Here is a 13,778-nt window from a genome sequence, read left to right as displayed (position 1 = left end):
CTGAGATCAATATTATTATAATTTTTTTCATGAAAAATAACTTAAATAGCAGACAGGCTGACCAGTGTCTCAGCCAATCAAAACATCTTCACAACAAAAATGTGTGGTATCCGCTAACTAATTGACTAAACCCTTAAAACATGGATCAACGGAGAGTCGATTTTGTGTTATGGTGAGTAATGCCCGCACCAAATACAAAGATACTAAAATAATTTATATAAAATATAAATATATTTTATTTTTGATGCAGGGGACATTCAGGATAGTCTGTCTACTCTGGAATGTCTTTAGTTTATCATAGGTTATGTTTGATGTATATGTTATACATATGTTCTGCTGTAGTCAAATGACTTAGAGGTCCAGTGTGTGAAACGTAGGTGGCCACTAGCGGTGCGGTTGTTGCCATTGTTTTTAAAAGCGTCATTAGTTGTAATCACATCAAGGTTGATTTTTCAGTTTAAAAAATCACAATCAGGTATAATTTTCATAGACAGCATGGACACTGCACATGTTGCACCACATGGCGGAGATAACAACTTATTGTGTTTCTCAACACAGTCTTCTTGCAAAAAAACTTCATTCATAGATCATCATCACCATCTGTTGTGTTGATCATTTGTCTCGATAGCAATCAACACTAAAAGCCAATGTTAACTTGCACTGCGGTACGTAAATGTTACTTTTGATTATATTTCAGTGAGCAGTTGTTTCACAAAAGTTTTGTTTTGGACACCAACTTTCGCACATGAATTCATTTTTTAAAGCACCCACACCCAATCATAATCCATCTCATCTGCAACCTTCCATTTGCTGCACCATTTTACACTTGAATTACAAAGTGTGTGAAGCTCCATTCTAATTGAATCCTAGGAAACAGGATGCCTCCGTGAATAGAAGGTGCATCATCCTCACAGGCTATATGAGGCGCGTCCGGGCGAGGGTTAATCTGTTCGGACACGTGCCCACTACCTCCGTCCGTTGACTGATCCCCATTGACTTTGTATGGGGACGGACGCGCAATGCATTGTGGATCCGTCCGTTCCGTTGGTGCCTTCGGCGCCGTCAGAAAGTTGGAAAATGTTCAACTTTTTCGGCAGCGACGGATCCGTCATCCAATCAGATCGCGTATGCAAATTTAAGCACTGTGACGCGACTGGGGCTCTGACGATACTGGAAAGCGGGAAAGCGGGTCATCTTGCATTGCAACAAGCAGGAAGAAGCGGGAAGAACCCGGCGAAGCGATTTGATTGGCTGACGGATGCCTCTGCAAAGACTACTCCCCCATCAGTCAGCCACGCCTTCCCACGTCCGTTGACTGACGGAGGTAGTGGGCATGTAGGGTAACCCTACATGCCCACTACCTCCGTCAGTCAACGGATGTGGGAAGGCGTGGCTGACTGTCTTTGCAGAGGCATCCGTCAGCCAATCAAATCGCTTCGCCGGGTTCTTCCCGCTACTTCCTGCTTGTTGCGATGCAAGATGACCCGCTTTCCCGCTTTCCAGTATCGTCAGAGCCCGAGTCGCGTCACAGTGCTTAAATTTGCATACGCGATCTGATTGGATGACGGATCCGTCGCTGCCGAAAAAGTTGAACATTTTTCAACTTCTTGACTGAGCCGAAGGCTCCAACGGAACGGACGGATCCACAATGCATTGCGCGTCCGTCCCCATTCAAAGTCAATGGGGATCAGTCAACGGACGGAGGTAGTGGGCACGGGGCGCTTCTCGAACACGTTAGTTAAATGCCAAGGTGTGTGGAGCATGGGTCATAAAATTGGGTGGTAGCCATGGGCATAACATGCCCCCCCCCCCTCCTTCCTAAAACTCAGAGCCCAAAACATTGTTTTTGTATGAATTGAAAACTTGTCCTCTCTGGAATTATTTGTCCGTTCTGGGCTACTGTAGAAACATGGCGTTGCAACATGGTGCCCCCCGTAGAGGAGGACTCGCTCCCCATGTAGTCATAAAGGGCTCATTCTAAAGTAAATAAAACACAACGATGCTTATTCTTACTGGATTATAAACGTATTTAAAGAAACGTATGAATATTATATTAAACCTTTGCCAAGTACGTTCCGCTAGATGCCATGAGATTCTTCACACTACATCTTTACTACTTGAATGTATTGCAGCGGGATGATACTTTGAGACTTACTTTTCGTTTTTTTTTTTATATCTTATTGCCATTTTATATAGCGAATCAAATAATATCCAAATATGAGTAGTATTATGAGTCGGTTTTGATTTGGAGTAGAAATTGTTCTGAAGCAGAAATGAACTCAAAGGGTTGACATTTCCTGAGGTCATTGTGTGAATAAAACCATAACCAGAAGAATAGTAAGTATCATTTTGTATTGGCTTGGACAGAAAAAAGCCAGGCCACTGTTAAATAGTCATGTATTCAGTACCTGTACCCCCTCCCTTAGAACTTAAACACTTACAAACAATCACTCAGCAAATACGTCTCAGTTTCCCTTTGACATTTAACTGCAACCATACGTTCAAAGACTGTCACTCTATAGATTTAATAGATGTAACCACACAGTATACGTTTATATAACAATTAAAACGTGAGTATAAATATAAGTACACATTTACAAAAGCAGTGTTTTTCAAAAGTGCTGCAGACAGTGGTTTATAAAAGGGGAGATGCCACAGGCTCACACAATGTAACCAAGCACTCAACTCTTTGTGTGTGTGCGGTTGCTGGAAGCAGTATTTGGCATGTCTTTTGAGTCCACCAACCAGTACCCGAGTGAAAAAAATAAAGAAAAGAGGCCTCTTAGGTGGATGGTACCATGTCCTTTATAACGGGTTCTCTGTTCAGATACGTCGCCCAGTACACCAGGTTGAAACTACTGAAGAGCACCGGGAACATAATCCGGGAGATCCGGTCGATTTTACTAACGCTGTTGAACGTCTTCTCGGGGGTCTTCCCGGGCGCTCTGGCCTTGTGGGGGTCGGCGGCGTTGCCCTTGGCGATGGTGGGGAGCATGGAGGGGTCCTTGGTGATGTTGGGCGCGTAGTTGGCCACAGCTACAGCATAGGCGTTGTTCTTCTTCGCCACAGAAGCCTTCTCCTTTTTCTGTGGACGGACCAATGGACGTGTTTAAAGGGGTGATATCATGCTTTTTCAACTTTTCCCCTTTGCTATTAGTTATATGACGTATGTATACATTTTTTACGTCTGCTAAAATAGAAAAATCTAAGCCTGAGTCAGAGGGAGTATTCACGCCCACCGAGAACGGCCCTCAGTAAGTGCGTCTAAGGGGCCACTCACACTAGGGCCACGGCCCCGTGCCCGAGCTCATTTGCATACTGAAGTCTAGATTAACGTTTGGCTAGTGTGACCACGCCATCCGTATTCCAGCAAGGAACAGCCCCTTGGCCACGGCACACTTAGAGGTGTGCCGACCAATCACAGCAGACTGGGCTACTTGGGAGGGGGGTCATAAAGCGACATGATACAAAACAAACCAAACATTTTTGAAAGATGCTGAAATTGGTTTTGCAGAAATGAACAATAAGGGGAATTTCTAACACACACAACAACTTTAACCGTTTTCTAGTATTACCCCCAAATCCAATTATTAACCCAAAAAAGCATGATATGGGATCTAGAGATCATGAGGACACAGAGGAACCCGTGGGCTGGTGGTACATTTCAAACAGGGTTGTAAGGCGGGGGGCTCTGTGATGATGACGTCTGGATCATGGTGATGCCAAACTAGCTAGGCAGCTCCAACGGTAGTATTATGGGAAAAAATATCCTAGACAAAACCCTATGGGTAGTCATGAGCATACTCTTAGTCTTGCTTGACATGTCCACCACTGTCTCCCCAAAAAGAGACAGTGTATTCCATACAGCGCCCGTACATGTCAACATAGTGGAGCGGATCAGATTCCAATTCCATTTCCATTTAGGCCATTTGGCAGACGCCTTTATCCAAAGAGACTTACAATAAGTACATTTCTCAGAAGAAGGAGAAACAATATATCGCTGTCGGTACAGTAAGGATGTTTATTGAACCAAGTGGCAAGCACTATCAATCACTAGGTTAAACCATTCCCAGGATACAACAAATATAGCTAGAATAAGATGCTAGACAACTTAGTAGAATCCAAGGAATTACCACATACAATAAGTGCATACATTAAGAGCTAGGACGTACAACATTCAATAAGTGCATACATGAAGTGAAGTTTTGTTCTAAATATTGACTTTGATGGAAGAGCGCCTTTTGTAATCCTTGTCTACATGGCTGTAATCCTTTCTTTACTCTGTGTGTACATGTGACGCTTTGTCATTATTTGATGGCGGCCTAAACCAAAAAGCAATTTCGTAGAGCGCAGTGAGTGACGTCAATTCATTCTATCTTAAGAATGGAACATGTTGGCCAAACAAACGGCCAGCTCTTGAGTTTGAATCCCTAGAGGAGCAAAAGCCTTTGGGTGTCCTGGGTTTGGTCGCGGTCACCTTGTCATTGATGATGCTCTTGCCGTCCCACGCCCAGCCGCGCTTGGTGAAGTAGTTGACGGTGGCAAACTCGATGAGGGCGGAGAAGACGAAGGCGTAGCAGACTGCGATGAACCAGTCCATGGCGGTGGCGTAGGCCACCTTGGGCAGCGAGTTACGCGCGCTGATACTGAGGGTGGTCATCGTTAGCACAGTGGTTACACCTGGGATCAGAGAGAAAGTGACCCGGTAAGAGAAGGGGATTCGCCAAATCTCTGTGTGTTTTAGGGAAAGCATTTGTGTTCATTAGAGCAGAGCTAACCCAACCTTTTTTGTTTTAAGGACCATCATAAAAAGATTTGGAGGACCGGTAGTAAATTTGAATGCCTTTATTTTTAGATGCATCATTTTTAAACAAAGGATGTGGCTGTTTTTAAAGATGGTTTGTCATATTCACAACAATTAAAGCAACAGCAATGAAATGCCAGAGTCTCAGGCTCCATTCAGCGTTAGAACAACAGGGCCGTTTGTGTTTTCCTCATATGTACTTTCTCAAATGTGGTGGGGGGGGGGGGGGGGTTGTACATTTGAATGTTAGAGCGCGAGTACAAAGTGCAGTATCAGACATAAAGGAAGAACAATGACAACAACAGGGACAATGGCATCACCTTTTCTTGAATGCTGGATTCGACCTTGCGCTTAAAGTACACATGTGATAAAAAAAAAACGAACAACAACATTTCGTTCTCCTGAGGATTAACGCGGATAAAACAGGATCGTTCACCGGTTCCGCCCACGGCCCTGCCACTGCTCCGCTCCTCGGGTAAAAATAAATATGACTTCTTCTCTCTCTCTCGCTGCACTCTTAGCTCTGCCTTGCTGTGCTTCCAGTGTCCCCAGAGCCTCGGTTTGCTATTAGCCCTCCCTGACCAGTGACCTTCAGCAGCACCACCGCAGTGGAAGTAAGCGGGACGGTGGGGATACTTTAGTATTCATAGTCTACACATTTCCTACACACAAAACGTGCTCCCGTGAATCTCCATACCTGTACTTTCTACAGGCGCTGTGCTGCTGCCACGTGCAAGGCGGCCATTCATTCTGCTTGACTTATAAACAACTGGAGCGATAGGTCACTCTGCCCCGTGTACACTGAGGCGTGTGTGTGGTTTACATGTTGACATTCTTGGTGAATAACAAGCAGCACGGCCAGGCAGGCGTGCTCTGGGACATAATAACATCACACACGCTTCCCTTGTCTCTTGTCTCGAGGTTACGTCCACTTTAATCTCGGTATTAATATTATAAGAGTGGTAAACCCAGGGAGCAGGACTGGAACGACATCCAAGGCAATGTTGAAATACATATTTATGCGTGGTGCAGTGTGTTAGTATTGATGTTTCCTGTACGCTGTCAATGCAGCCTTTATCATGGCTTGGCAAAATCCCATAACCTTGTTCACCATGGTTACATTTGTAGGACTCTACCATGCAGACTGTGTGTTGACGTTTCATTTTTAAATTAAATGAAGGAATCATCTACAGTTGGAGATGGAGGTTCTGGTGGGTGAACACAATTCAAGTTTTATCTAATCGTACCTATAAGGTGTTTGGCAGAACAGCGTTAATGTTAGCAGCGAGACGTTTTGCCATGCTCAAAGGGAGCGCTCAAATAGAACAGATTGCGGGAGCAGAGAAACCAGCACGGACCTGCCAAACACACCCTTTGTATTCCATAATCAAAGCATACACAATCAGAGCACACACACACACACACACACACACACACACACACACACACACACACACACACACACACACACACACACACACACACACACACACACACACACACACACACACACACACACACACACACAAACACACAAACGTCAACGTAAGATGTGTTATTTTGAAACTATGAAAAATATCCGAGATTTATTCTATTTTTGTTTTGCAGTGGATTTGACTGTCACCCCTGACCCAGAATAGATGAATATAAAACAGATACCGCTTTGTCTGCCCGGCGATTGGCAAACAAACCTCAAGCCTCCATGTTTGCAATGTGTGTTTGTGTGTGTGTGTGCACAGTGATCGCTGGTTCATTTGGACAAGTATTAGGCGAGTTCCGCTTTTAGCTGCCTTGGTGTGTTGACCGAGATCAGGCGTTGATTCAAGATTCAGGCCGGTATCTTGTCACGTGAGCTATCCTAAAACAACGTTGTATGTGGGAGGATTGAGCTTGATCACGACTATACAAGACTAAATAAGACTCAATAATGACTCCCTCAACCAATGTTCCCATTTACATCTTTCATTTACATTTAATACCTCACATTTCTTCACACTTATTGTATCTAATCTTCTGTACATGTTTGTCATTCATAACTTGCATATTCCCATCGCTGTTACTTGTGAAGCTGTTGGTTTGGGCGTGTCAGTCATGCAGGAGTGACGCCTACTCACCGAACACAGTCCTGGCCGGCACCGACTCTCTGTTGAGCCAGAAGGACACCTGGGAGAGGATGACGGTCATGATGCACGGCAGGTAGGTCTGGATCACAAAGTAGCCGATCTTCCTCTTCAGATGGAAATGAGCTGTCATGACGGTGTATTCACCTGCAAGGTGGAGCAGGGGTAGAAGGGGGGGACATTGAAATTTGAATGACAATTATGATGTTCATTGAAAGGAGGTTTCTTATCTCTCATGGGATATAATAGAATCCTTGCAAAATATGCAGATGGTTCTAGGCTTGATAGCAATATGTGTGTAAAGGTTATGCCGGAATATTTATAAGAGAGAAACGGTATCCCCCAAATACAATCCAAAAATGTCCCCGTTTTATTTATAATAATTTTGATCATCTCTGCATGGAGACATCTGCAACAATAATGTAAATAGAAAATAAGTGTAATAACTTGCAATTATGTACTAGTCATTAACTATTGACTACTATCAAAGAATCAAAGTATTGTCATCCAATTATTCTTATTTCGCTCTCATCCCTTACATGTAGCATTTCTTTATATTAAACCTCTATTTAAACAAGTAAGTCTCCAAGGAGTCCATGACCAACAATAGGATTGACAGGAGATGGTCCCCATGGAAACATGTCCCCATGGAAATGTCGGAACAAAGGAACTCAACAAGGCGGGAGGACATAAGAGCAGGAGGAACAAGAAGAAGACTTCTTACTGAATCTCGCCATCGGAGGATGTGACAATCCCAGACACGTCCTGATGGAGTATCTACACCTGCCTCTGATTGGCTGTTATATATGTACATACATTAGGAGCAGGCAGACAGGGCTGTACAGGCGAGGAGTGTTGCGGGTTCAGACCTGCCCGTGGATATTGATTGGCAGTCGATCAGGGAAACGGTGCACACTGATGCGAGAGAGCTTTATGTGCTTTGTGGTTATTAATAGGAAAGCTGTGTGTGTGTGTGTGTGTGTGTGTGTGTGTGTGTGTGTGTGTGTGTGTGTGTGTGTGTGTGTGTGTGTGTGTGTGTGTGTGTGTGTGTTCTTTTCTTTCAACGGTTCCAGTGACTCCGAACCCTCTGCATTGTAGGCTTTACCTCGCCATCCGAGCGTGCTGGCATTGTCTCAGCTCAGTTATGTGTGGTGATAGCGTGCCGATGTGTATAAGCTTGCGTCTATCAGGTCACCCTTGGAAAAACCTCCTCGATCACCCTCGGGTGATCGAGGAGGTTAAGTAGAGGAGCAGAATACGAATAATCATCGCTTCAGAGCTTTTGTTTCGTCTGGAATGTCTGACCTATCTGCAGATTGCTACTCAGTATCTACTGTACATCGTATACTTAACAGTTTACAATGTACAGTAGATACTGGTTTTATACAGTAGCTAAATATATCATGCACGATCATGATCATGTCATCTATGGTAAAGCTGTCTTCCAAATCTGTGATTAATGCCACAGGCCAGTGGAGTGCAGACGTTCTGTGAGGTCTGTCTCTGTGGAGCGAGGTGAGTGCCTCTGCCGTTGTATACACGGGAACACCACAGAGAAACACAGCACAGGGGAACCATCCATGGGTCTCTAAGTGAGAAGGCACTATGGCAAATTTGACGGTAGCTGCTCGTGTGTTCTTGGAATCCCGTCTCCATAGATCCCACAATGGGGTTTATTTTTTGAACCAATGATGCATCATATATCTTTTAATTTTTTCAGAGTTACTTATTTTTCATAACATCTCGTTTGCATGAGTATTTCTCCCCTCACTGTAAGAACAGAACAACGAAGGACTAGGGTTATTTACACACACAGCCCAGTATTCTGTTTCATACCTGTACCTCTCTCTTGTGATGTTTCGCAGCAAACTGAATACAACTAATGGGGGCGATCCTACAAAGTCAAAATTCAGCACAGTGGATTTCCGCTTCCCTTTATGTACACCGAGTCGTATTTTGAGCGCAAGCACTTTAGATAAATATTAAACCGTGATAAAGATCACGCACCAAAAGCAACAACGCAATCCTGTTTAACATTAAAGTGAATCCTGTCTCAGCTCTTCTCATATCAATATCATAATCAATACGTTGATCGGAGAACCTACACGGTGTGATCTCTGCGCTTAGTCAGTCATACCGCGTCGCTTCTTGACAACTGCGTGAAACACTGCCGGTGTTGCCGTCGACGACAGCGACACACGCCTTCCGAAAGAGAAGCCAAGTTTAGACATGAGACGAGGGAAGAGATGTGTTACCCATGGCAACGGCACAGAGAAACACAGCTCATTTGCCCGTGTTTCCAAAACGAAGGCCATGATACACACGCAGGAGGGCACGCACATACACACATAGCGACACACACACTCACGCAGGCACAGACATTCTCACATACACACACACACACACACACACACACACACACACACACACACACACACACACACACACACCGCCACTTGGCAAACAGGGAAGTCCTCTTTTAGCCGCGGGTGGTGTGTGTCAAGAGGAGGGTGCTGGAGGTGGAGGGGGGTTCTTCCAAGAGCTAATCCCAAAAGATTTCTTAAGCCCTTTTTTTACACACACACACACACACACACACACACACACACACACACACAAGTTGTGCAGCTTGCATTTGAATAGTTACATTAAGCCTAAGTATCTCCCCATGCAAACAAACTGATGCACTTGCTCTCGCACACACACACACACACACACACACACACACACACACACACACACACACACACACACACACACACACACACACACACACACACACACACACACACACACACACACACACACACACACACACACACAGGAAATGCACTCTAATGCCTACACTAGCCCTGATGGAATTCAGAGACAGGATAAGTACGTTGTGTGTAGCCTATGGAGCTCCTTATCGCCGCTAATTTAATTAGCATGCCTGGTCCCGGTGGCTGCCTTCTGAATGGGTGGGGACGAGGAAGAGGAGGAGGAGGAAGAGGAGTGAAGAGGGGGAGGAGAAGGAGGAAGAGGAGGAGGAAGAGGATAAGTGTATAGAGGGGAGGAGAAGGAAGAAGAGGGAGGAGAGAGGAGTGAAGAAGAGGAGGAGAAGAAGAAGGGGGAGTGAAGAAGAGGGGGAGTGAAGAAGAGGGGGAGCAAGGGGAGGAGGAGGGAAGAAGAGAAGGAGGAGAGGAGAAGGAGGAGAGGGGGGAGGAGGAGTGAAAAAGAGGGGGAGGAGGAGGATAGGACAGGAAGGAGGAGCACCATAGTCATGGAAGGTGGCTGTGTATTCCCCCTCAGAGAAGCGTGTGTTATCAGTTCCTTTTTTAGTTTATTTACCTGCCGATCAATGTCGTACGATGATGTACACCTGCAGACATTGTAGAGAATAAAATAAGCATAACAAATTGGTCTCAAAAAGGAGAAGCGTATGAGGCTTTGAGGTTATGGTAGATGAAGGGTCCCCAATTCCCCGGTTCCCCAGTTCCCCAGCTCGGTCATTGCTGAGAGGCTACCTCACGCTAAGCTATTGCTGGTAGAAAGGGCGCTGAATTGCTGGTTGCCGAGTTTGATATGAAAGACTTGGGGGTCAAAGCTGGTTCTCTGGGATTGGCATTAGCTCTCCCGCTAGCGCAGAGGAGACTTGTTTGCACGGCGCAGGCCCACGTGCGCTGAAAGACACTCTAGGCGTTCCTGATTTGACTCCGGGAAACCTTGGAGTAACACGGACTACATGGGAGCCAGGGCAGACCTGGGGTCTCCTGGCGCCTCCTTAATTAATATTTCACCCCAACACCCCCATGACTCGACAGGACCGGTGGAGCTGGGACAGAATTCATTGATGAAAGGGAATGTTTAATAAGCATTCCAGCTAAGATAATTAGAACAGTTCTGCCATATTTCAGGAAAGAAAACTGTTTTTTTGGACACCTTGTCAAATAAATAATAAAAATGTGCTTTTGAGGTAAAAAGTTAATTTGCCTTTAAATGGTAAATGTTAAGGAGGCAGCTTCCTTTAGCTGCCTCGCAGGCAATGTTAAATATTAGTTTTTTGACAGGGATTTGTTGTTCACGCTCTATACCTGCACTCTGTATAATTACAGTCAGGGGCTGTTTTAGTACTCCGCTGTACGGTTGAGAGGGACATTCCCTGCAATTTCACTTGAGCAACATAAAGACTGCGTCCTTATAGGATGTGGGTCTTCAGCGGACCGCAAATAAAGCGAGCAGCTGAACACAGAGGTGTCATCAACATGTCGCCACGCTCACAGTCGTATGTATGTGTGCCACACACACACACACACACACACACACACACACACACACACACACACACACACACACACACACACACACACACACACACACACACACACACACACACACACACACACACACACACACACACACACACACACACACACACACACACACACACACGAGCCTGGGAGCACATTCATCCGTGCCAAATGACCTAGTTTGCCTCGCACGTCACACTCTACAACACTGACACTGTCGTAATTAATGATTCATTTAATTGTCAGCTAAACAAGGAACGCGGCTTGACTAGTTAAACCTAAAAACAATGAGAAGGATAATTGGCAGATGTAAATGCATTCTATTCCGTGCCCCAGTGCACGCCTCTTATCCTATATAATAGCATTTAGTTGAGCTAAAAGGATGAGTTATTGGCTGTGATGGAGCCAGTGATTCTCTCACTGGGGCATTCATTTACTAGGGGAACACAGAGCATGGTAATCCATAGCTACAGGTAGTGGGTATGGACTGGGGACGCTCACAGTAACGTACAGTAACACATAACGCACAACACACACATGACCTAGTCTCACTGCTGCGGCCCCTTCTGTCTGAGAGCGGGAGGGAGAACACATGGCTCCTTTCAAGAACCAAAACTATTATTCAATTTTTATATAAGGGTTAACATTATGACGTCAAACCTCGTTACTAAAGAGCTTCAAATTCATTAAGTGCTTTTATGCAATTTAACCTCTTTTACAAATGACAATAGATTTGTCTCGAAGACTTTCCTATCATTATCGTTCTAAAATTTGCAGTTTTTTGAAATGGGTTCAGTATTGTGTGAGAACGCTGCATTCCACGTTAAGAGCTGCAACGTAATCCTGCCTGGCAACATAGCCCTGTCAACATACGTCCTCTAAAACAGCTCGTTCCAGTCACTCACAACCACCATCGTGGTTATGAGTGACTGACAACATGGTGTAAAGGATCCCAACAGATAAATAAGACTTCTTGTGCGAGTTTTCTCGAGTTGTGGTAGGGAGGGTACAGTGAGAATGTAAGTGAGAGTTGGAGAGAGTTAGTGAGAGGGTGCCCGGCAAGAGTTTATTGTGTTGGAAAGACTACAGAAGGCGTAGCTAGTGTTATCTAAAATATTTAGCTGAAGGAGGGCAGAATTTCCTGCAAAAACTCAACTCCTTAGAGCGTGAGATTTCAGAGCAAGACTTCTCCTCGGGTGAGACCTGTTGATACACAATAACTAACAGACCGGCTCCAGCCGAGTGTGGAGAGAGATCAGCACCATGGACAGCGGCCTGTCCCCAAAAGGCAAACACCGGGAGAAGTTGTCTACATCAGCTTTATCCAGCACACCTGCTGCACGATTGCCAATGGGGAACCCCTGCCAGCCTTGAGGCAACAGGAGAGTTGTCCATCTACAAAGGCGGAGAGAACCTCTCCCCTGGATGAAGGGTTGTGGCGACTTCCCCTACTACAGTAAAAGACCTGAAGAGGAAACCACGTTTAAGAGTAGAGACGCCTCTCCGTGCACTGTCTCCTTGTTGAGGTGGCGAGGTTTATGTGTCCCTGTGAACCTGAGGGCTGTGTTGTCTGGATTATTGTGCTCCTGGTAGGGTCTCCCATGGCAGAGTGGTCTCAGGTGAGGCGCCAGACGGAAGAACGGTTCACCAAGACCCCGTGAATAAACAAGCAAAGGGAGGAGAGACCCTGCCCGGAGGAAGCCCTAGACCCCCGTCTGGAGCGCCAGGGCACCTGCACCCCCCCCCCCCTCTCTCCGTCCTGTGGGTCCACCACCTGCAGGAAGACCTGCTGGGGTCGGGTGCACTGCCACATGGGGGGGCAGTGAAGGTCTGGGGCCTCTGTGGAACATCACTTCGCTGTGGGGGAAGGAGCTTGTCCGGGAGGTAAAGCGCTACCAGTTAGCTCCGGCGGGGCTGACCTCTACGCACAGTCTGGGCTCTGGAACCGTTCTCCTGCCTACCGTGTCTCGACCCTGCTCCCTTGGTCGTCCACCCAGCCTCCAGGTTCCCTCTCAGGAAACCCATCCCGGACCATGAAGAGTTTACATTGGACTTCCCCCCTCCCCTTTGCCCTCACCATTTTAATAAACTTGTTACTTTTGCTCACAACTTGTCTGCTGTCTGATCTCGCAACCGAATCGACCTTGTCTCAATCAAACTGCCACAAGGGTAAAGAAAACAGTTGTATTTCTCTGTAGGAATCTTGTCCATTACGTTGTCCGCATTAGTGCCTTCGGCGAGATGTAGGCTAACTCAGACTGAACACGCTGACTCAGCAAGTCAGGCTCAGGACATGGAGAATGTGGTGACTTCTGTTCAATGTCTTCTAGAGTCAGGCTTGAGTTACCATCGTCCATACCCTATTTGACCAACAGAACCTAGTCCTCATTTAATCGATTCAATAATATTGATAAAGATATCAAGAATTGTTTTAAGCACCCAGTTTGAAGAACCAGGTGTCAAAAACACCAGGGAAAACAGTTTGTGCATGACCCGCTCTTCCCAACACCCACACATGTTGATACACCCTAGTATCACCATCACATCTATTCACATTGATCAACA

At 45.7% G+C, this 13,778-nt stretch overlaps 1 protein-coding gene across 1 annotated transcript in view; it reads right to left on the bottom strand.

Moving 5' to 3' along the window:
• Positions 1-2,255: 2,255 nt before the first annotated feature.
• The window catches only part of LOC132465507 (gamma-aminobutyric acid receptor subunit alpha-2-like), a 30,942-nt gene continuing 19,419 nt past the window's right edge, over positions 2,256-13,778 (bottom strand). The window contains exons 8-10 of the mRNA XM_060062182.1: positions 6,919-7,071; positions 4,478-4,680; positions 2,256-3,085 (exon numbers count right to left, since the gene is read on the bottom strand). Coding sequence (XP_059918165.1) covers positions 2,783-3,085; positions 4,478-4,680; positions 6,919-7,071 — 659 coding nt within the window. The 3' untranslated portion in view covers positions 2,256-2,782. The remainder of the gene's footprint in view (positions 3,086-4,477; positions 4,681-6,918; positions 7,072-13,778) is intronic.

The sequence above is a fragment of the Gadus macrocephalus genome, chromosome 10 (assembly GCF_031168955.1).
Source record: "Gadus macrocephalus chromosome 10, ASM3116895v1".
NCBI lineage: Eukaryota > Metazoa > Chordata > Actinopteri > Gadiformes > Gadidae > Gadus > Gadus macrocephalus.
This window is presented reverse-complemented; position numbering and strand designations above follow the sequence as displayed.